The sequence below is a fragment of the Ischnura elegans genome, chromosome 5 (genome assembly GCF_921293095.1).
Source record: "Ischnura elegans chromosome 5, ioIscEleg1.1, whole genome shotgun sequence".
In the NCBI taxonomy this organism is placed as follows: domain Eukaryota; kingdom Metazoa; phylum Arthropoda; class Insecta; order Odonata; family Coenagrionidae; genus Ischnura; species Ischnura elegans.
In genome coordinates this window covers 48,448,663-48,474,239 of record NC_060250.1, presented here as the reverse complement: position 1 = coordinate 48,474,239, position 25,577 = coordinate 48,448,663, and the positions used below count along the sequence as shown (strand labels likewise).

General features: G+C 41.2%; 1 protein-coding gene across 2 annotated transcripts in view; it reads right to left on the bottom strand.

The window, feature by feature from the left end:
- Positions 1–25,577, bottom strand: part of LOC124158848 (cGMP-specific 3',5'-cyclic phosphodiesterase-like) — a 68,418-nt gene that overhangs the window by 10,586 nt on the left and 32,255 nt on the right. Inside the window, exons 1-8 of one of the 2 annotated variants that reach the window (XM_046534225.1) lie at positions 18,423–18,708; positions 17,542–17,605; positions 13,065–13,339; positions 11,736–11,799; positions 11,086–11,181; positions 10,718–10,818; positions 8,930–9,061; positions 5,822–5,992 (exon numbers count right to left, since the gene is read on the bottom strand). In XM_046534225.1, coding sequence (XP_046390181.1) covers positions 5,822–5,992; positions 8,930–9,061; positions 10,718–10,818; positions 11,086–11,181; positions 11,736–11,799; positions 13,065–13,339; positions 17,542–17,605; positions 18,423–18,674 — 1,155 coding nt within the window. In that variant the 5' untranslated portion in view covers positions 18,675–18,708. Of the gene's footprint in view, positions 1–5,821; positions 5,993–8,929; positions 9,062–10,717; positions 10,819–11,085; positions 11,182–11,735; positions 11,800–13,064; positions 13,340–17,541; positions 17,606–18,422; positions 18,709–25,577 lie in introns of those variants that run through there. The other variant, XM_046534224.1, reaches the window with a different exon arrangement.

The window sequence follows — 25,577 nt, the reverse complement described above, 5'->3', positions numbered from 1 at the left end:
AACTGTCGTTCGATAAATATAGTGATTGACGAAACAATGCTTTGCATGATTTTTATTCAGTGCGGCGCTTTAAATTGTTTGAATAGTTAGTCGTTATTTGAGTAAGGAAATTTAGTGATGCAAAAAAACATCGCCTTTCGTCTGGATTTACGTTTATCGGATAGATGTTTATCTGTCGCCGCACCACTCCCGTTCCTGTATATCTGTTCACAACAGGTATATTGGCTATTATTTGCTCCATCTCCGGTAAAGCGACAATTCGCTATAGCGAGTGTTTAGTAGTGCACCGTGGGGTGTCGTTATATCGAGGTTGCACTGTATATTCATACAACTCAACACAATGCAAGGGAGAATGGACTCCCACGAACCAATAGTTTAATCCACAGCAACACTCAAGACCATGAACCTCAGTAAAACTGTCACGAGAATTGTGGAATCTACGTAGGGTAGAATTGTCTGTGCAGTTTTTTGGAAAGCAAAAGGTCTGAGGTTCAATTCTAGGTCCAAAGGAATTTTTTTCCATCTCAATCAATTTTCCCCACCATTATTAACCCTTTCGCGCCGAATGCCACACCTGTGCGGCGAGGATTTTCTTCCACAAACAACGAATGCCACACCTGTGCGGCGTTAATTTTCCTAACCTAAGCAACGAATGCCACGCTTGTGCGGCACAGGTCGAAAAAAGTGACCATAGCGGACACAATAGACCCACGGACGCGGTCGCCCCTCGTGATTCGCCTTAGCGCGAGCCCAGTCCCATCTTCGGCCACTCAGGTTGACCCTTTCTTATCCTCTCCATGCGGTCAACTACTGTTATTTGCAGTGTGTTTTCAAAAACTATATTTGTTGCTTACTTTTGATATTTATTACTATAAATGGATTAATCTTTTTTTGCTGACCACATGGAAATTTAAACAAAATTCTAACGTTAATATCGACGGAGTTATAGACCAACTAGTAAATCCGTCTATATAAACGTTAGAACTTCGTTTAAAATTTCTGCACGCTCAGAAAAAAAACACAAAATTCATTTTGAATGTAAAAAATCGATGCGAACAACAAATATTTGCAGATATTTTGCATTAATATTTTAGCCAGTTGACCGCGGACTCGTCCTAGGAAGGAGCTTTTAATCCCTCTAGGGTCTGGGACAAAGGCCGAGGAAAGGGATCGGCGCCCCACTGAGTTGGGTCCAAAAATGGTTAGGGAGGGAACCACTGCCTTCAGTCGACGTGAAAAATCTTCGTACAGGGGAGTAAATAAAACTTTCAAGAGACTCGTATTGAGGAAGAATTTCCCTCAACGAAGGTCCGGCGCGAAAGGGTTAATGAAAAAGAATACTATTTAACACTTAGAGAGTTGAAGACATAATACATATTACGTCCATATGGATTTTAACTGCAGCAGTGAGAGATGTAATATTACTTCTCTGACCATTTAAAATTAAAAATTTTCCCCCACGTGAGATTGGGTGTGAATCAGCTTGACTCCCTCTCCCCCGCCTCCTAAACGCCTCGAGCAATGGCAACAGCGGTGACAGAATGAGTGAGGGTGCAGTTTTGAGATGACTTACGCAGGTGTAGGGAGTAATAAAAATTTGTTAACAATTTTAAATTCACTCAGTAAAAAGAATCCAAATCTTTCAATCAGAAAAATATTTGACAGTGAGAGGACATATTAATGATTCAACCTCAGAAATTTTGCATGAACAGCAGAAAAGGCCAAAACTAAATGCGATTGAATCACTTCTTCAATGCTAGGCAAAGTAATCTTTTACATGCAGAATTGATTCCTGATATTGAGTAGATCCAATGAAATGAGGCCAGGAAGCTTTGAGTCTGCAATTTTTGTGAGTGGTGGAAAATGTCTACATACAATATATTAGCTTTGAATAATTCAAAGCAAAATAATGTCTGGTGAATATTTCTGGCAGCCATCATTATGTGAGTAATCATAAGCAAGGGGAGTGCTTTCTAAGCAACTTAGCAGCCATCAGTGATTCATTTCAAAATTTTGAAAAAGACAAAAAAAGCAAAAATTAGTAAGCCTGTCATCGCATCAGTTAACGAATTAGTAAAGGAGATATTTGGGAAACTAATTGCATTTCAAATACACAAAATGTCAATTTACCAAGTACATACATATGATATCCTTACAATTAACCAATACTGCATGCACCATTACAGCTTTTACATATACAGATTCACACCACCAACACTATATGTACACACATACACACTCCAAGCCCATCCACCCAAATATGTTTACATATGTAATTCAATTATAAGTACAAAATCAATCATTATCATCATTACTATTTTGATGATATAAGCACATGATATCAAAATCATCGTCAGCAGAAGAAAGAAATTCATTAGAATGGTTACTCCACCCTAAATAGGGTCCCCATTCATGAATAAATTAGGAAAATTTCCATGCATGACCAACATTAATTTGCAAATTAAACCTAGTAAATAAATGTTTTATTGCAATATACCAAAGCACACTAACATCTATGAGTTTTTCTTTCAGCACGAGCAATTAAATCCATTATGACTGATTGATCCTGCCTTGCACTAGAGAAATGGCTGTTTCCCCTTCTTCCCAACTACTTGCCTACCACTGGGTAAAAGCTCCGTAGACTACTGTGAAGCCGCAAATCAAAACATAATAAATATATAGATGGGATTGATGGAACCATACCCTCATATCGGGAATGTAATGCGATCTCACAGAGGTTGATGAGTCAGAGAGAAGGCCAATCTCAGCTACCTCGTGGCTCGCAACACAACTGCCACATTCTCACTTGCGCACCTGACAGCCATTTTTAAAACCACGATATCAGCAGTAGCACACAAGACACATTTCAATCAATTCTACTCTTATCACACTGAAACCAACAGATAATGATTTTTAATGACAGAGGGATAAAACAACCGATGCATGGAATTCAAGCAATAAATCAACAGATGATAATTCACACTCAACCCATAGGTTGGTTTGAATAGGCAAGGGTAGAGTCCACCGTAGACTTAGCTAGTACAGGCATGTGAAAATCACACGTCCAGGGTAGGGAAATCGTTTCCTTTCCCTGGGTTGCCTCGCACTTCAAGGATTTTATTGGAGTTTCTGAAGGCTTCACCTGGGATTTGAACCCAAGACCCTTCGTTAACTCTAGCTGCCACACCAACCCAATCCCCAGATGATAATAGAAATAAGAAATTCAGAATATTCCACAAACTTCTCCTTCACCCAACCAGGCTTTTTGGCGCTTACTGCTTCATTTTCAATGGCCCAACTTCTTATAATGCATTTGGAAGTGTGTCACATGCTATATGTTAAAATCATTCTAAAGGGACACTTAACTAATTAAAATTGAATAGTCATTAAATGAGGAATGGAGGTCACTAAATCATTCAAAGAAATAACCAATCACAAGCCTTTATCATACCTTTACCAGTCACCCTCACAAAAACGTAAATTTCACAGAGAAAAATCATTTCTATCGACTAGTATTTGAACTATAGGATTCAAACCAGGATTCCCCATTATGAGTCTTGGTACAACACAAAAGCTAAAAGAGTCACTTTAAAACCAATACATTAGGAACACCTTGTCTCTGCACAAACTAAACAAGTAGAATATATTAAGTTTCAAGTTACGCTTGATAATAGTGCAGTAAGTGTCAAAAACAGTCGGGTACATAAGGAATGAGTGTTCTTATTTCTCCCCTCATGCCTAAATTTTGCCATATAGAGCTGAAAGCAGTAGAATTAAAATGATTACATGAAAATATTTCACTGATATGGGGAATTATTTATACAGGGGATGAGCAATTCTTGAGGTAATTAAGTTCAGCCCATCACAAATTCATTATTGGTTCAATAGCACAGGCTAAAAGGCAAATATATTGAAAAGGCACAGGTAGCTCACAGACGAAACCATTCCATTATACATTACCCAGGAGTATATTATCTTTGATTCTTAAGATATAGTAACAATACTACAAACAATAAAAAAGAATACACTAAAATCATTGATTGATAAAAATCTGCGACACAAAGTGGCCCCAAGTTACGAATTACTCACCTGGATATTTATTCTGGTTCTTTTGCTGCTAAGTGTTAGCTACAGCTATCATTAATTAGCCATAAGAGGATAATGCACTATTCACAGCAAGAGAGGCAAATTTCTCCACTAACTCCAGTTAGCAGCAGTTAATAATATCCGGAGCAAATGCCCTAGTCTCGACCACATATATAGGTAAGACTGTGTAAAAGAACCTCCAATTCAAAAATACTACATATTTGATTGTGAGCTATGTCCTTCAGGTTGATTCCACCTCCATTTCAAGAAATCCATTAGTTCATCAGTTCTCCACAATAGCTGATGGACCTCCCCAATCAGCCTGAGTGGAATGGCAACGTTTCCAACCCGATTGATGACACTAGCTGTCAGCTCCCCTCCCTATTCTAAACCAACACCCAAAAACAGGTTGAATAGCCACCTTACTTCAATAACGACTTCAAGCAAGTAGTAAATTCTGGGTGGTGTTTGGCGGACAGCAAATCAATGTGAATAACTTTGCCTTCACATTAGAGGTATGTAATAGTTTTGCAGACAATTGTACTGCTTTCATAGAATAATTAGAGCACAGAGAATAATTCAACTCAAATTCAAGCAGAAAGAAGCATAAGAAGGTAGTTGCTGACGTAGGAATGACTTAGCACCATTAGATCAAAAATAATACAAATATTATCTGGTGCAGGGATCAGGAAGGAAAGAGCAAAATGTATTATGAGAAAACAAATCAGTCGCCTGAGTTGAAAGTTCCAGTGCAATCTTAGCAGAAGAATGCCAAAAAAGAAGTACTACTGGGCAGATTCATTCAACTCTTTCAGAAACAATGATGAGCATAGGCAGATCCAGGGTGGGGGCACATGCCCCCCCCCCCAGACCCCTAATTAATATGTACGATTTTTAATATGGTACCATTATTATTGCCTTCGTTTTGTATTACGAGGTATCCTTGTGCCCCCCCAGAACAAAATCCTGGATATGGCCTAGCTTGTGCCCCCCCCAGAAAGAAATCCTGGATCCGCCCCTGATGATGAGAATATTCTTGTTTTTATATCCACATAGACAATAAAGATAAAAGAGCTACAACTCGCCATGGCACATACCACCTCAGTAGTGATAAGAGTTCGCTTCTTGGATTTCCGAGACTCCTTAACCTTTATGCTTCCGGCGTGCTCTTTCAATAAAGATATCAAGACTAAAGACCAACTGAATACTGCACCTAAAAATTCTTTTCCCTCAAAAGGATCATTTCAGCTATAGCTCTGATTTCAGAACCAGCATTACAATCACTTTTCATGACAATGCTGATTCCTTTACACTGTTTTCAACAAAAGAAAAATGAAGCTTTCTCAAAAATGCAATTACTTTTATCTAGATGAGCATGTTAAGTGGACAAAAACTATTTTAAAATTAAATTGAGCTACTTGAATGCTAAATTGAGAACCGGAGGTAAGAACCAAACCCGAACAAAAATATGGAACCAACCCATCCCAACTGTCAGAACATATATACCATAGGACGCTCCTGTCTTTAGGACATTATAGGCTATACTGAAATATACTAAAATCCTAAGTAAACATTGTGTGAGAACACAAAAGTAAATATCAAGGGAATGTGTTCTTGATGCAAAATATACTTGGGGAGAATACACAATATGAAGTAAACATCTTATAGGCTAATTATAAATTAGATAAATTATTACTTAAAAGGGTTAAGAGAGAACATATTAATGATAAATCACCTTGAATCGTGTGAGGAATTCCTGCTGTCTGGTGATGTCCGTGGCAAGAATGAGAGAGCTTATGTTGTGCTCCAGTTCCTCACGGCGGAATCCAAGCTGAGCCGCAACGCCACTCTCAATCAAACAGCCAACAGCAGAGCGCCAGTGGTGGTTCTCAAGGACAGACGTGTTCTGCCGACAAAGTCCATTGATCACCATTTGCTCATTTAGAAATCTCTGAGAAACACATCATCCTTAAGATAACATCCTCAAATGACATCAGTGGTGGATACATATGGGGGGCACTCGCCCCCCCTAGCTGGGCTGGCCGCGTTGCCTAACATTGCAGAAGGACAACTGTAACATTTTATATCATAACATAGCATTGTCTTGTATACGCATATAACCAGTTTAAATGAAGCTATCTTAACCCTTAGACTGCAGAAACATTTTTAAACGGGTTGTGCGCTGACTGCAGGAAAAACGTTTTTCAACGTTTGACCATTGCTCGACTACCTAGGGTAGTTTTTCGTATGAAGATTTTCACAGCTTCTTTTATCAATGTTGGTGGTTGTTTTCGGGAATTGCTGCGTGAGTAACATTTTCTTACTCAAAGTTTCACTCCTCTTACTGGGAGCGTTATCAAGAGAATGGACGGGAAACCGTTCTCCTCCCGAGCCTATATATGTTTTGTTAACACATAGTTGACCCAATTTTGAATTTCCAGAGAAGGCGATAGCCATTGGTCATTATATCGGGCCAGGAACCCTCTTGATATACAGCAGACTCCCGATTATCCGGCTGCGGTTTATCCGGGTTGCGGATTATCCGTGCATGATTTTAACTCTCGCTCAATTTTTTCCGCAATCTTATAAAAAAACTTAAATCGGACCCAAAATCATCGGAATTACTGCATTAATGCTAGGATACACCAGGCTTATCATTTCCGTCAGAATCCCGTTCGTAAAACGGAAGCGATCGCGCGCTAGCCGCATTCAAGGGAGCACCGATTTCGTGTTTTCCAAGCCTATCAGTGCGCGAACGCACTCCGTGATCACGGATACACGTCCCGCAGCAGATGCAACCCGGGCAACTTGTGCGAGACGCGACTGCGTGGCGTGGTGCCTTACAATGTAGTTTCCGACGTCGAGCAGTCGTTTTGAAGCATTCGCGCAAATCACTTTTCTGTATCCGCGATCACACACCCACGAAAGTGTGGTTTTCGAAACCGGGCCTTACATGAAGCATTAATAATACGAGTACATTCATGTTATTGCCGCTAAAAAGATCGCGAACTGGCGAAGAAAGCTCTCATTGAGTCCGGGAAGCACGCTAATAAAGCAGAATAACGGCATAAATAATAATATATTGTTTGTTTTACGTAAATTATGATCATTACAAGACATTGGAGTTGATGTTTGGATTATCCGTGTTTTCCGATTATTCGTGCCGTCTCTCCCCATCATTAGCCCGGATAATCGGGAGTCTACTGTACTCTTGTGTTTACTTGGACAGAGACATTTTTCTCTCAGCCACATATGGAGAGGGTTCCCTCCCATTCTCTTGATAACGCTCCCAGTAGGAGGAGTGAAACGTTGAGTGAGAAAATGTTACATATGCAGCAACTCCCGAAAACATCCACCAACATTACCTACAGTAGTTTCCCAAAATTTGTATTGCTACCCAGGTAGAGACCAAGTGCACTTTCCCGGACGTAAAGGGATTGCTAATGCGGCTTAACTCTCCCTGACCATCCCTCACGACAGAAGGTGCCTCCCTGGATTTTCTATCCTACTGCCTATTTCGTATTGTTTCCTTCCCACTCCACAGTGTTAATATGACAAGTGCCCAAATGTAGGCCCATCTGTTAGTAAGAAAGAATTCCCCCGGATTAAAAAGGTTCACTGCTTGCGAGACACTCGGCCAGGCTAGAATGAAAAATATTTCTAGGTTCTCTCCTGTACAGGCTGGTAGATAAAATCAAGTACTCCCGCAGCTAAATGGTTAAACACTGCAGTTAACTTGATTATTTTTCATTACGATAAAAAAAGTAAGGGTAGCTCAAAATATCTTTTTTGCCCCCACCCCTTTGAGTTTTTTTCTGTATCCATTACTGAATGACCCCCACCTACTCCCGTAACTTGATGCCGAATCTGTCCATACCTCTGAAGCCAACAGAACTTCACATAGGAGATGAAAGATGCCTAGGTAGATTAACTCTTCAGCTATGGTAGCTCGAAAATCTTCCACTCTAATTGGGAAAATGTGCCCAGAGGCAAGAGCCTTATCTTCTGCCAGGAGAGGAAGAGTATGAAAAAGACCCTTGTTAACTCCTCACAAGCCTTTTCCTGAGGGCCCGCAGGAGGATACCAGCCATTAAGGGATGAATTATTGGAATATCAGACAATTTTCTGGCATTATCTTATTGCCCAAAATGTACAAAACAAATAGTACACAGAGTTTGTTCATAATTTTCTGTTTCATTTGATACAAAACACCAAAGAGGTTGGTGGCTATTTACCCACATTGGTTAAAGCTCCAGCATGTATCTAATTTCTTGCATACAATCTCCAGAGCACATTGACAGGATAATGGAAGGGCACGCAAGTACCTCAAGGGAATGGACTAATTTGTGTCAGAAGAGAGGGTTGCTAACTGTCCCACACAAGAAAGAAAAAGTTCATCAAGAAAAGGGTCATCGAGAAAAGAAGGGTCAGGGAGAGAAGGTAAGAAAAGAGGGTTAATGTTCTTGTATGTTCTTCCCCTAATCAACAGTTTACTTGAACGTATGTATATGTCTCCTGCAGCCGAAAGGTTAATCAGTGGAGCAACAAAAGTGAATTCAAGGGATCTGGGGTCAAATCCTGGTCACAGCATAGTATGTACTATGTATTTCCTCAGTGGAATTTTCACACTTCAAAGTCACTAAATTGCTAAGTAACTGCAAGGAAATTTATCAATAATACTGTTTACTGCATTCCAAGGGAAGAACTATTACCATGTCTAGCAACTGCATAGCCACAAAAATTCTCAGTTTACGATGCATTGATGATTTAAGGAATATGAAAAAAAATTATTACTAAAAGGGTACTAATACTCCACAGGACAAATTTATAGGTGATCACTTACCTCATACAGTGCTGCCAAATGGTTAGATGTGGCGATGAGGAATGGCTGGTTCACCCCAGGGTGGTCGAGGTCATGCGTCACAGCTCCAATGAGGGCAGCCATTATCTCCAGAGGGGTCAAATGCTCTCGGATCTGAAAATCAAATCACGATGGATTGAGTTTTTGGACACAACAGCAAGGGCTGTCACAATCATCAAGACAACAATTCAGAGATTATTTTGACACAGCTCTTCAAATCACGATGGATTGAGTTTTTGGACACAACAGCAAGGGTTGTCACAATCATCAAGACAACAATTCAGAGATTATTTTGACACAGCTCTTCACTTAATCCTCCAATCAGCTGATCATATAGCACACACATTATTCTTCTGATTTAAATCCTTCATCACATACTTCATACGTCTAATTCTAGGCCCTCCTCTGCTGTTTTTCCCTAACATCACTCCCTCAACAATAATTTTCATCAGACCATCACGTTTAATGATGTGGCCAATAAAATTACATTCCTATCTTTGACCTTCCCTGGATATCCCTTTACAAATATTGCAGTTTCATGCTCATTAGTCATTAATTTTAAGCATTACATCACTAGTTTAGTTCATGATTATCAATTATACAGTTAGTTTTAACAGCAGTTTGATATGCTTGATATCCAATTTGATTATCATCATTCATCATCATCATCATTGGTCAACAATCTTAATATTTGTTTGACGCAGCTCTACACTCAATTCTCCTATCAGCCAATCTTTTCCCTCCTACGTTTTTCTTCTCTTTTACATCCTTCTTTACCTCTTCCATTTATTTTGTTTGAGGTCTTCCTTTTCCATTTTTGCCATCAACTTGTCACTCAACGATTGTCTTCATCAGGCCATCACGTCTCAAAATGTGGCCTGTAAGGTTGTTCCATCTTCTTATTAAGGTTTTTATGAGGCATCTCTTCTCACCTACCCTTCTTAGGACTTCCTCATTACTTACTCCATCAATCCATTTGATCGTCATCATCCTTTGTTGCATCACATTTCAAAGGCCTCCATCGTTGCTTTCTCCACAGCTGTTATCGCCCATGCCTCACTTCCGTGTAGAAGCACACTCCAAATGTAGGTTCTTATAAATTGTTTCTTTACTTCCACGTTTTAATTTCCCACTGTAAGCAGAAAATCCCTCTCTTTAGAGGGAATGCTCTTTTCGCTGGGGCTATTCTGCTGATAATTTCTTTCTTGCTTCTTCCATCACTAGCTATCAGTCAGTAATTTGAAGATAGGTTTGATGCAGCTCTCCTCTCATTTTTCCAATCAGCTTATCTTTCAACACATATTTCTTCTGCTTTACATTCTTCATCACCTGCTCCCTATTCCCCATCCTAGACCTTCCTCTCCCACTTTACCCTTCAACCTGTCCGTCTACAATAATTTTCATCGAACCATTGTCTCATGATGTGGTTCAATTAGAGCTAATCCACATACAATACAGTACCGAAGTCACATAAGTGCCGATGTCAAGCACGAAATTAAAATAACGTTCCAGTCATATTCCTCACCCATACAAATATTACATTCACATAAATGAATATTGTCTAGATGATGATAATAGGACCTACTTGTTCTTCGAATCAGTTAAAAACTCGAATATCATTCAATACTATCTCAGCCATTATTTTATTGTTCTCCCACATGAAAATCAGAGGAATCAATTTAGATAGTTTAGATTTATTATAACCAATTAAATCAGGGACTCCATTGTTACATATGTAATATCACTCTGAATGTGAAGATGAAATCATACCTTCTCCTCTTGCAGGAAACAATGCATTGCTTGAGTCACATCTGCAGCGTGGATGGCATTGTGGTATGGATTTGTACTGTGATAGCCTTCCTCAACGAGTGCTGAAATGAGAAACCATAAAATTTGAATTCTCCAAACTCCATGTAGTAATTGGCTACCTGAAACCAATAGCATGAACCAGCTATCATATTTTACATGTAACCAGATATGTAAGTAGCTCAGTCATTGCAAGAGGTGTTGGTCACCCCTGCAGCCAAGAGAATTCTGTTAGCACACGACAAAACATGCAATCCACTAAAAACTATGTCAATAAGAATCATGACTTTTGGTAGAAAATACATGTGAAGAGATATAGAGTTAAAACTCACTAAAAAGTTTCCAGACACTGGCAACGTCCAGGCCAAAATAATCCAAGAGGCCATACCAATGGAACAAATGAACACAGAGGATTGGCACGGAACGACCTGAAAGAAGGATGCAGATGTTAAGTTGAGAGTGCTTTGCATTTTAGATAAAACAAACATAGCAAGACTAGGAAAATTTGTCATAAATAGATCACACTTTTTCCCTATTGCAAGTTAGAAAAGTGGCTAGAGCCTGGAGAGTAAAGATGTGGATTACATATACAATATAGCAATGTATTAGAATACGATATTTTCTTAATCTACAGATTGGTTGATTGTTTATCATTTAAACACACAATAGTGTACCCACAGTTACTTCTTTGGAGCACTTTTGAAATGGTACTTGTGGAACACATTTGATGCTGCGTGATAACTTGCAATAAATTGTAGATTAGAAGAATGGAGCTACTTTTTGACAGTAGGTTCTAGGATGGTCTCAAAAGCGGAGATCTTTCTTTGATCTGGTTGAATGATTGTGATTAAGACTATTTTTTAGGAAGTGATCAGGATTACTTTTCATGGAAGAGATATAGAGGAGTACATGTAGTGATGGGAATTGTATTATTAAAATGTAATCACAATAAGTCATGAGACAACGAGCCATGAGCACTCACCACCAGTTTCCGTGTCGAGAGTGAAAGCGTTGAAGGGCCATTCTCCAACTCGATCCAAGACAATCTGCAATGAAGATAATTTTTGCCATTAAAATTGCAGAGAAAAAATTCATTCATTTTATTATCTTTTAAATGGCACAAAACACAACAGATATAATTAAAAAGAACATAAATGATATAAATATAGCTAATGGAAGAACCATTCATTAAAGCAGGTCATATTGCCACTCAGAAGATTCAAGAATTATAAATTACTCCCAAAAGAGCCAAGCTTAATTACATAAACTTTCACCAATAAAACCGTAACTTAGTTTCCTCTCACCAGGGGTGCAGCTGGGGGGGGGGGGGGGTTTAAGTGCAACCTATATCGGGGTGTGTGGGGGTATGGAATACCCACCAGGATAAGCGGTATTTGCGAGATTAATAAATTGCGGAATTTTAGGATAACGGCGAGTTTTACGGCTTTCTGAGGGATATTTTATTAATCCTTACACTATTCTATTAGTAATATCAATCAAATTAAGTAAAATGGATTAAACTTCAAAATTTCTCTAGCATTAAATTGGTAAGGGAAAACAATATAGCATAAGTGAATTACACAAGAACTCAATTTTAAATTCTTCTGCTGCATAGAATGCACTACAGTTTAATTTCTTTTTGGAAGTTTACATTTCTGCTAGAATTGTATTCTTGGTTTAGAGATTTTATATATTTTTAACACATGCTTTTAACATCACAACGTCTAAAACTAAGGCAACAGAAGGAAAAAAACATTATATCAAATTGATATTGTGCCTGAACATGCCACTATATGAGGAGAGACATTCAAGAAAAAGTAGAGAATATTAGCATGAATTTACGCTTTATTTAAAGAATTCGGTAGATGGAAGGGAAAGGTAAGCTATAATGACAAAAAATCTTTCTCATTCTGCCATTCCCTTATAAGTTAAAAAAAGAGAAACACGAAGGTTGCTACCCACATTTCATGAGTTAATGATTTCATTAGAGTTCCAGTTCCACTTTTCATTGAGGGAAGGAAACACTTGAAAGAGTGTAAACAATAATGAACCACACAAGACAGATGCATGAGGCTGAGGAGTAGCTGAGTAGCGGTAGCCCCTCGGAATGAGCTCATGACATCATAAACTTATCTAACTTATCTGCTAATGGGTTAAGGTTGTTGATTTTTTTAGTAGAAGTAGAATTCAACGGATCCAAAAACAAAAATAGAGGTAATTTATTTTTCATACTTTATCACAATACACAATAAAATACAATTAAAATAGAATACCAATGTGAGTTACAAATTACCAATTGAGTGTTACTCACCTGGGCCTGCTTGTTGTGAATGTCATCGAGGAGAGCAGCGTCACCCACAAGGGTACGAGTTGTCAGCCTCCGCCGTCGCCGCTTGTGGTTCATGGTCAGGAAGCGCCCCGTGTGGAGGGGGCGCGACTCTCGCAGGTCGAGCGTCTCAAGGAGTAGCCGGTCGCCATCCGAGAGGGGAGAGGGTGGGGCACACCCACCACCTACTGACAAGCTGAGCGATGAACTCGTCCTCTCCGATGAGCCCCTAACCGGCTCTAAGTATCCCTCTTCAGGCCCTGCAACAGACATAATCCCATGAAATAAGACATGATGACTCAATAATTTCCATGAGAAAAAAATTCCACAGGACAAAAGCGGTTAAGGTATTCGGCTGATCTAAGGAAACTATGAGGACTTCTGAAGACGTTCATTACAGAATGTTTCAATCTTTTAAGGAAATCTATAGATACTCTGACCAAAATTTTAAGGAATTCTATGGAAAACTACTGTAGGAATTTCTGCTAAATTTTCCAGCAATGCTGAGCTAGACATTACTGTATGGAATTCACATCCCTTGCCATGGAAAAATTCCCCCTGGACCAGGCTGAATGGAGCATTCCCTCGCAACCCACACCCATTCATTCCGTTAGTTTTATGAAACTAAAATTCTCCTTCATTCATGAGAAACACTTACAGACATAACTTAATCCAGGAGTTGGAACAATATGTAGCGAACAATCTGAATGCTGTAGGTTAAGTGGCAAAGGCAGTCAGTAGTTTACTGTAAATTGATCATAATTTACCAATTGTTCCAAATCTTTTTTATTATGTACTTGTTTGCTGTATTTTTACATATTTGATCCTCATTATATTTTATGCATTTGAGTCCCATCACATTTTATGCATCTGATTCTCGTTAAATGTTATATATTTGTTTCTCGTCATATATTATATATTTGCTTTTTATTTGGCCACTGTAAATTTGCAATATTTCTGTGTGTGGGCATTTTTAAAAAAAATTCAAAAACAAAATAATAAAATGATTCACTGTATATCCACTGTTTTATGTATGTGTACATGGATCATTCTGATCCCTCTGCCTGTCCCTTCTCCCCAAATTGAACTTCATCCATCTTCAATTCCCATTCTATCTATCAATCCCATTTTCTTCCTCCTCCTTCCCAACTCACCTAGCAGTCCTCCTACTAAAATAGCTTTCAACTGTAGCAGTGGCTACCAAACACTCTAACTTGTCCATATCCCACCTAAGAGCTTCTTCTTCTCACCCACTTCCTCTTTCCTTTTCCTCCTCGTCCATGTCACCTTCTCCATTCGCATTCGGACGCACATCTTGAACCCCTCCTGTCTCTTCTTGTCCTTCTCCATGTGTGTCCCTGTTTCTGCACCATAAAGTGCTACACTGCATACCAGACTCTTCCCCAGCCTTATCTTTATGCTTTTACATAGCAATGCCCTCATTAGCTCTATCTTATTCAAATATGCCTCCTATGCTAATGCAATTTTCTTCCAGATAATTTTACTACTGTGCCCGTTTTCCTCTCACATAGTGGCCAAATTATTTAACTCCTCATCCAGCTCTACTTTGTGACCACTTCCTTCTACTTTAAGCCTGCATATATTTTACTCACATTTTTGTAAGAAAAACAATAACTTAGTCATCTTGAGATTGATCACCATATTATTTGTACTATTTATCTAACCCAACCACTAGAGCTAGAAACGCTCTCACAAATTGACTAATAAGTGCCAAATGCTAAGCAAGCCTTTCTAATTTAAAAACATAATTCTCCCACTTTGAATGGCTACCTGTATTTTGTTATCTTTTCCATTAAGGTCATTAGATTGGGGGGCATTTAAAAATTATTGATGAAAATATGAAAGACAACAAGTGCCTTTCATATTTTCATAAATAATTTTTAAATATTGTTTGTTAAGCTGATAAAATAAAAACTTACATTAGAGAAGAGCAGTAAAAATTACCCTCCATTCAATTTTTCTAGAAATTATGGGGGGAAGTGCCCCCTCCCCCACACTACCCTCACTGTAATCCACCACTGTCCAACTGTATCTATGTGAATTTTACACCAATGAATAAGATATTATCCCTGCATAATAACTTTTTGTTTAGTTGTCATATTTTTAATTAGTGGATTATATATAATTACAATCATACCTAATTTGGAAATTTAAATAATTAGGGTATTTTAAGTTGTAAACCCTTTTTGGTCTTTGAGATCTTTTCTCTGCTTCAATAAATTATTTTAAAATCCTAGCACCAAATTTCATGCCACAAACCCTCCCCCCCTTTTCACCCACCCATTTTCTCAATCTCCAAAAAACATTAATGTCAAGCCAAGTCCAATTCCTGCACCGTGCGACCTATGTAACACTCCGAAACAATCATCCTTTGCCCATACAAGGCAGCCACAATAAAAATATTGGCTTTCACTTGACTCTCATTTCAACAGTGATCCAATTTCCTTACATGCAATTTTCAAAACATTATCAGGCATATAGGTACTTTTCAAAAATTGATTTACTCATTCATAGTACTGGAATCCAAAGATCGGTTTCCACTAAGCCCTAAATTCTTCCCTTTCCTCAGACATTTGCAATGGTTCCCTGGCATTCTTCAACATAAGTGTCCTTTTTTATCAACTGTAATTCGACATCTTTTGGAGCATTCCTCAAGAGAATTTTCCTTCCAATTTTCCCACCATCATATTTCACACATAATTACTGTATCTTTTGACAAAGCCAATCCTTTGTAGCTCCACTCAATGAAAGGAAAATTACCATTTTTCCATAATGCGCTTGAATGGGAGATGTTGACAGGGCCCTTTATGCTAGAACTCCCACTGGACTATTTCGTTCACATACGCACAAAGCATTAGCATTATTATTGGCAAGTTGGGGAGCCAAGGATCTCACAGGCTGCCAGTGGGAGTGGGGAAGGGGTGCCCCAAAAAGGATGTCCTCCCCCAAAATTTATCAAACTTAGCGTTAAAATCGTAGCTTTAAAAGGCTTTTTAAAATATTTTTCTGCCATAATATAAATGCCAACATCCTCGACTCGCCACAGCATTATCTATGTTTAGAGGACACATCACGCTCGCTTGACCGTTTTCCTATCTTCATTTTAAAAAATTACGCTACTACCTCTATATTTTCTGGGTACAATGCAGTAAATCCTTATTAAGATTTACTTGTATCTCAAATTTGAAAATATTACTCGACTATTTCCTTGGGAATTCAATTTTTTTAATGCTAGACGAACAGGTACCTATACGTTGAAAAGGGTGTACCCTACAAATAATGAAAGTTTCTAGGCGACAGCGAACCTACGTTCTGAACGTTTAATGCATTAAGAAAACAGACAAAATACGACAGGTCGACCGGGAGCGATGCGTCCTCTTAGTCACAACATTCCCTGGCGTCAAAATAGGTACGGGATCTCCGAAAATGTTGAGGGCCACCCGTCGCATTCACACCTGCATAGAGGGCCGAGGGCCAATTGGGTTGCGTAGGAGGTGTCAATGGAAGCGTTTGCTGTCCACGGGGTTGATACCAATCCCTCGGAGGGGGAGGCATCGCGGACGGTTAATAGTAAATATACAACATGAGCGATTGTCGGTATCTGCGAATGTGATCTAGATAAAAATGGCAAGATCCCAGAACACGTGGACAGGCCCACTACGACCTTCTACGTCGATTGTTAGTGTGTTGTTTATTTCGATTGGAAATTTTATTTCTCAAAGTTTGAATGCTCGCTAAGAAGGATAGGTTCCAAGATTTAAATAAAAGTACGTTCAAAAATATTTTACTAGCAAACGTTTTTCCATTTCACATAGTAATACTTAAGTTGGGGAGTACAATGATGGCCTCGGCTTATGGTTACCGCGCAAAGCCGTCTTAAGCGCTCTTGTTTATACTCAGAGGGTTGACGCCAGACGGAAGGTCCGATTTTTTTATATTTAGGCCAACACGTAAACCTGACATACGAGGACAATATTCAAGAGGCCAAGACCATAAGTAAGCACGTGCTAATCGCTACGAAGGATGTAAGAATGAAAACTTGAATCGTAGCCAAAATTCAAATCGGAATACTTTGGCCATGGAAAGAGGTGTCAACGAAAGATGACAGGACATCCTGTGTTCCAAAACGATTTCTGTCGCATACTTAACATCCACCTCCCGCATAAGCTGCACTTCTCTTCGTTTTCTGCCAACACAAATGCCACAGAACCACAACAGAGTACGAAAGACCATTGGTAAATGTCATCAACGCAACATAAATACGTCAGGTTCATCGAATGAGAGTTTGGGAAACCTGAGTGTCCAATTATTGGGGTTTATCGCCTGCCTTCAAATTTGGCGAGGGATTCAAATGACAGCACGATCAGACCTGTCATCGGGAGCATGCACTGGCGAAGACGCGTGGTCCCGAGACGATGCAAACAAACAAACGAGTACTCACCGGTGACGCGGATGAGGATAACACTCTGCTCCCTCTCGATGGACACCCGGCCGCCGCTCCTCCGCTGAAACGGAAAAAGGTTCAACAATGAGCACACGTCAACAAGCATGGCGTCGCACGCGAGAAACACAACAAACCGAATCACTCGCGAGCGAATGAATGAATGTGTGGGCTGGCGTGGGACGGATGCTAATCGAGAGACGACGCAGAGCCGCCGTCGCCGCGCGGAATAACGGGCAGGAATTCTCGCGCCGCGTGACCTCGTCGCAGCTGTCCCAGGGACCACTCCGGTGGGCGACCACGGGCCTCTCTATCTCGGGTGCCCCGCCGGGTGAGATTCCCCATTACGGTCGAGGGCCCCCATTCACTCGCCGCGCAACAAGGGAAGATGCTTTAAAGACTCGAGGTTCCTTACGAGAACACCGGAATGGGAATCGACCTCGGTGCCGTAGTCCCGTCACGAACTAGAACGGGGTCACGACGAGAGGCCCTACGGCAGCGAGAAACGTCACCCGGACGGATACCCGAGAGGACTCTTGGGGAGGACTGGAGGGAAGACAGTGGGAGGTGTCGGGCGGGAGAGAAACTGGTTTCGAGGTGGCAAGTCGCTGCATTGGTCAGACATGGTTCTAACAGCTACCACGTTATTTATACGAGAAAAATGATTTTGACCTCTTGCCGTTTTTTATTAACGACGCTATGAAGTCCAGCTTTTAATTATTAGATTACTATTTCCTTTATTCTCCTCCGATATGCAGGGGAAGTCAACTGTTTCATTGGGATAACACTCAAAATAGGTATTGAACGTCATAATGGGCGTCAATAGGAACCTTGTCATGAGACCAATGCAATGCAGCTGTATAGGCAGTAGACTCACTCACAGGAGGCTGGAGGTGGCAGCAGTGTAAAAGTCGGTGGAGCAGCCCGGCCGCTGCCGAGCGCACGGCCTGCATCCGTGGCCCCCGCCGCGCCGCGCCGCCTTGTCCGAGCGACCGTCTGCGCCCTTCTGCCGCGCCGCCTGCTTCCCCTCGCGGCCGCCAGATGGTGCGCGATCGATATAGGAGGGGAGTGACGCCCGGGCCGCGCGCGCAAGGGTGGGGGAGGGGGAGGAGAGAAGGGCGGGTGACCCCCATCGCAATATTTCGATCAAGACATCTCTCTCGCTGCTCACGGACAGCATTCTAACAAGGCCTCCATACATACTTCCGCGCACTTATATTTTGCGACGCAAATAATTCAGCCATAAAAAAGAATCTCTAACGCATAAGTATTTATTCATCGATTCATCCGAGAGATATCGCAGCCAATTTATGAATAGGTTCTTTGTCAACAATTGTCATAGTGATGTGATGCTGCTAGTCGAAGAGACGTTGTCATGAGAGACTGGAGTGCGCACGACGGCTGCTCAGCCACAATCGCAACAGAGGGGGTGTCCCGGGCGGACGCAACTGGGTCGCGGCCTCCTGCTTCCTCCGTTGTCCACGGGGCAGCGCGCGTGCTCCTCCACCGGTCGATATTCCCCAATTGGTCGTACGGCGGCGGCCCCCGACCACGTATCTGAGCCATCGCACCCGAACCACCGACTGCTCGCCTCGAGCCTAAGCTGTGTAGTACACACGATGACCACAAAATCAGGAAAAATGACTCAAGAACGGAGAAAACTAATACTTGCCGAGAAAGATAAAATACCACCACAGAATCCACCGCGATTAAATACCTGGCCTGTGGTGGAGGGAGGTTCGGGGGCTTCCACCCTCTCCGAATTTTTTTGTGGCCGCTTGAGGCGACCGCCAGCGATACTTTTGCTAAGGAGTCCTCAAGAGGGCACCTACCCTCTGACGATTGCTTTTCCGAGTCACACACGGTTACATTTCAGAATATCTGCCACCGATCACTTTAAAAAAAATATCGATGATTCTAGCCATTCAGTTGAAATTTTTTCGATAAATAATGCGGAATTCAGGTAAAAACGCTTACAGAGTCCAAGCCATGATAACTTCGTCCACTTCGCTAAAAACGAACGAATAAAGTTGACTAAAGCATTAAGAAAACGGAATAAATAGCCTATTTAATGACAATTATGCATTTCCATAATGTGTGAATAAAAAAACTAGCATTTTAGGCAACCCGCATACCACACAAGCATCTCCCGAAGCAAATGCCAGGCTACGTGCCTGTACTTGTAAATTAGTGAGTAGTAGGTAGTTTAGCAGTACTTAAAAGATTAAGGCACGCGGCCCGTGTTTTCCAAATCGAGCTATCGGCTCTCAACCTCAACCGACCTCAATAACAGTTGTTTATGTGACAGGGGGAGGCAAGAGTACGTGGGGTTGTAAAACGCTAAGAAGGGATTTTCCGAAAGCTATTCTCACGAATATTAAAATAGAGGATTCTCCAGACGCCCTCTATATTGTAATCACCCACCGCGCATTTAAATGGTTTTATAAAGTCGCCTCTCGCGTCACTGTGGAGCAAAACGGTCCGAATTGCACGGAGAAATAAGCTATAATCAGGGCTGTTAATTGATTTGTGCGAAAATTGCGAATGATTTTTCTCTGTGGAATTTTCGCTCAATTTGTGCATTGCGGCTGACTCCGTAAAGTTATCACCGTAGCCAGTCGCGGTATACTTGACTGTTAACTAACATTTATATTAGTAATGATGAGATCATTATATTTATAACTTTTCGATGATATTCCTCGTGATTTTTAATATTAGGTACATGGCAAACATTGAAAATGAATGGATCGCTCTCCACTCATCGCCATGCTGTGGACATTTTTGAAAACTGATTATAATGCGCCCGAAGTGGCTATAGAAATTAAGCTTCCATGGGACAGACAGGCTCCTCCTCTATGTATACCCCTCGGCTATACTGCCAGAAAACGATTCAACCCTCATCAACCCAATGGCCTCTGTGGGTTGCTTGTCGGTCACCCTTCAATCATGCGGCTCTCGCCACACGAATATCGCTCACTCATCAGTGTTGCACCCGAATTCGGCGAGAGGCGATCGTGCCAGCACTGGGGAATTACTCGTGAGACATACAGCGATGAGCGTCGGGATTTCTCCCTCACGCTGGAATCCGGGCGTAGCGCTTCCAATTACAGACCTCTAAGAAGAAGGCCTCCTCGAATTTGTTGTCCGCGAATAATGGATGTGAAAGGGACGCGAATAGGATAAGGTTATGGCTCGGGGAAGTGGAGAGTGGTCAGACGGCCTAATCTTCAGATGCGGGCAAAACCAGGGGCCTCACAATCGAGATCATGTAAACAGCGGAAGCGTTGCTAGCGGAAAATACTGTTCCTAACGTCAGGGGCGGATTAGGGTAGTTTTTTTTTTTTTTGGCTCGTCACTTTCTGGAACGCTATGGTGGTATGCAATACCTCTCAACGATGATAAATCTAAAGTCTCATAAGCGAAAACATCAATTATTCTTAATCATTCGTCAATTATTTTGGAACATTATATTTTAGCTGTTGACACATAAATTTCCATGAAAAACCCAACTTATTGACAGCCGTCTTTTCAATTTCCCAATAATTACGAGGGGGCGGACGCTCCCCTTCCCTAATCCGCCACTGCTGAGCATCAAACCGTTTTTTTATGAGGAGCTTGCCCAGGACTACAAGCGTCACACGCCTCTGGAGTCTGGAATTCTTTCCTTACTTCTATTTTCGGCGATAAGAACATTCATCTTTTGGTAGGATTCGCCAGCGCCCCTCAAAACCCGATTCCTTCCTTTACCCAGTGGATCTCTGGTTACTCTGCTACGCAACAATTCAAGCTTGTGTTTTAACTTTGCTCTTGGCCTGCTATTGCATTGACTAATTCCATCCATCTAATCACCCGCCCATGCATCCGCCTGTAAGTGCCTACATCTATAATTGAACTGCACCCTCCCTCCTCCGAAACCCTTCTAAAAATAAAGACGCAGCGCAGACCGAACGATGCGTTCCACCCCGCCCCCTAACCACTCGGCGGCGATGACGGACGGCGACCGGCGTTTACCCCAAGCGGGGGAGGGAAACCCGGTACTCGTCCTTTCAGACCGCTTTAATCCCGATGAGAGTTCAAGAATCCGCATCTGGTGCTTACTATCCGATAAGTGCAACCGACTCAGGCGTGATACAGCGGAAGTTCGACAAATTGAAACAAAAGGTAGTTGCACTTTTCCAAAATTATTCAATGCGTTCGACGCGTCCCGCCTCACTGAGCAATACAAGAAATTGTAGTACATGATAGCATCACATGTATTCCTTTGAGGAAGGGGTGGGGGACGATTTGACAAGTTTGAGGAAGGGATGGGAAACGGACGTACAGTAAACACGTCGCACGCATAAAATAACTGTGGAAAAGTGCAACTAACTTTTATTTCAATAAGCTTATTCTTCTATTTACTCAGTGATCTAACTCGAAAGTTGGCTTTTATAGGTGAGGGTAGAGCTCACCCCGAATTAAGACACGGGCGAGTGAATATCACACACTCAGGGTCGGGGGGCAGCTCCTTTCCCTGAGTCAACTCGCACTTCGGAGATTTTTTTGGGGATGTACGAAGGCTTCAGCTTGAATTTGAACCCAGGACCCCTCCATCAGCAGTCAATCACGACCGTAAAACACGGCTATCCTTCCATAGCTTCTTCATCCCCGCAATGACATCCATCCAATGATATCCACGCGGCAGATTTGGAATGCTCCTGAGTAAGACAACGATGCTGGTATGTACGGGCATAGAGAAAGTATATACATGGAAAAAATGTACAATATACTTTTCCTGCAAGGTTCAAATTAATACTAAGAACAATCTGTCGGCAACTAAATTAGGAGTATAAACTCGGAAAGGCCAAGTTACTAGCCGAAATTCAAGGAAATATTTTTTATAACAATTGTTATGAACAAAATCGACAAACTATTGTCACCACTAAACAGAGCGACCCTTTCTGCTTCAGAATATATTTTCAGGCTTGTGGGACGAGCAAATTCAAAAAATTGCTAAAAAAATCTTCCTCGCCATCTAGTTAATTCTTCCAGAACAGCATCAAAAATATATACGATTTTTGTACGTGCGGTGAGCCCTCAAGGTATACTTACTCTATGGTACGGGGCACACCATCTTGGCATAAAGTGCAAAAGTTGTAGCGGCAATTGGTAATCTTTCGTTACATAAACACCATAAAACATTGAAAATCTATAAATATACAGTGGATTTTTGCGCTTCTGAGATAAAAAGACTTAAGGACTGTTAACAAGATGCATTAACATGTACGAGTCAATGTCTCATTTCATGTACGGTTTTGGTAGACAGGAACGGAAAATGTAGTAATGCATGAATCAAATTAGAACAGGATCTATTTTCTGTACATGCATCCGTACAAGTTTAAGTACATTCTCGCATTCAAACATTAACTCGTGCGAGTAAATTTACCGGGTTAACAGGCCTTTAGACACCAATTCAGCGATCACCAAGTGTGTTCGTTCTGAATTTAGGTGAGCGTGGTAGCCTATTAGGTTGAGGGGTCCCGGGTTGTGATCCCGAGTGAAGTCTTCGGACACCCCTAGACTATATCCTCGGAGTGCAAGGGGGCCCATGGAAAGGAACTGCCTTCCCTACCCTGAATGTGTGAAATTCACACGCCTTTGGATTGATTTGGGGTGACAAATCCCTCACTTACTCAAACCAACCTTCGGGTTGAGGCACTGAATGAGTTAACCGAACATAATTTACGAATTTCGAAATGGAGGAATTGTTTCATCATACATGTACTGTTGGAGCAACTGCGATTTTCCACTCATTCCAACAATTTAATAATACGACAAACTTCGAAAAAATGATTGCACATCAAAACTAGTCCTCTCATAAAATTGATTTAACTATCATAAGTGAAAATTTTCAATTCATTCAACGCTAAATGACTTTCACCCGATACTTATACTCGAGATGATCAGGAACCTAGCCAGAAATTTGTTTCGGGAGGCTGTTAGGTAGTGTTCGGGCCGCCGATAGTGATATTTTTGTCGATTCGCACGCAACGGAAAACCATAAATTTCGTTAAATCAGCTCATTAATTCGATTAAATTGAATTCTGAAAGTTAATGTCATCGTTAGTTATTGGCAGACATAATGAAATGCAACTACATCGAAAAATGGAGTGTCAGAGTGGGTGCCCCTGGCAGTGACGCAGCCAGGGGGAGGTCCGGGGGGTCCGGACTCCTCCCCCCGCCGAAATATGACTACACAATCATTTTTCTTCTTACAAGAAAACAAAATATTGAAAAATCATGAATTTACAAAATATTTTTTTAACAAATGAAGTTTTTTCGACTATGAAAAGTGTTAAAATTAGTTACTTATTACCCTGCTTTTTTTATTTTCCCCTGGTTTTGGACCCCCCTCCCCGAGCGAAATTCCTGGCTTCGCCACTAGCTCCTGGCTACTAGATCCTCAGCAGCCAGCATATGAGTCGTGGATAGTCGCCGCAAGAGAAAAAAAATTCGGGAGCGAGGGGGGGGGGCCTAAAGTCCTTGAGTGCCCCCCTCCGGCTAAGTGCCTGGAGATGATATGATCTATCGAATTCAAAATTTTTCAATGTTTTTCCTATTCATGTAAATAATTTACTGCAAATTTGAGAATAAATGGATTGCGCTGCACTCTTCACCGCGTTGCGGACATTATTGAAAACCGATAAAAAAAAGTTCGCGAAAAGGGAGCATGAAACAAGCTTCCGAGGTAGCGATTGGGGCCTCCTCTATGCAGTCCCATTGATTATCACCCAGGAGTATTTTGGGCTGTCCATATTTCGCCCGCTTCGTTCCGCTTAGCAAGCAATCTGGGCCTTCCCCTCGCATCGCGATATAACTGGTCAGTGTGATTGACGTTCTATTTCTCCACGCAGAGTAATGGCAACAAACAGTCTCTAACGTGATAGCTTTCATTGGGGGGGGTGGTTTCCTTAAATCTCTGAAAGAGCCACGTGTTTTTCGGGCGGCTCAAGATTTTCGTTTGGAATAGAAAGCATTTTGAACTTCGATTTAAAAAGGAATACAGTCAATTGAACCAAAATTATAAATTTTCGATCGAGGAAAGAAAAAAACTGGGAACTACCCTATTCATCTGAATCCAAACAAAACCCTTCGAGCCTTCCCTAGGGTGAGAGACAGAGGGTAAGTATTTTTCTCCGAGATGTACTCAGCTACAGTAGGGGCTATAGCAATAGGTTTCCTATTATTTTTTATTGCCTAAATCGAAAGATTATTACTCCTGGAGTACGCATTTCACGCTCTTAGATTTTCGAATGACCATGTCTATTTTTCGCGATTAAATGAAAAGTGAAAATTTTTAAGCGCGCGAAAACGCGACAGGTAAGTAGGAATGATGGGAAAAGTCCGTGTGACGTATTTCTGGTTCCCGCTGCCGCCCTGTGAGGTGATCTTGAGGCGAGGCTCGAGCGCTGATACGACGCAGGCTGCTAGCAGGTAGCAGAGTACCCTGCTAGCAGGTAGCGCTTGGCTTAAATATGGATTATTGCTACCTTATCAAACGAAGGAAACTTTCCGACCTTAGACAATTTTAATAAGTGATTATTAAGAGATGTTTCCCTGAGCTCTGTGACTCAGGCATGCATTGGTAATCTCAGACCATGTAAAACTCCTATCCTCTCGTGTAGAAACTTGGTCTCTGTGACGTCACGTGGAGAGGAATCGCATGGGCGATAATCTGGCCTTTTTCAAATGAGGTTAAAATTGACCACCGCCATTCTTTTAAACTGGGATTTCTAAAACCAAATAATTTGTATATTATGAAAAACCTAATGGTGGGTAACGAATAGCAATCAATGCCTTTCGTTTCCTTTGATGAAGGAAACTACCCTATTGCTTGCGTAGTTACGTGGCAGGGGTTAGCTCTCATTTCATTCATTCCACTACATACGACAGTACTTCGTTCCAGATAGATATGCACTGCTTACTTAGGGCTCCAAAGAAAAATTAATTCGAACATTTAATACGGGGCATACTATTCGGTCATCATCAGCATAAGT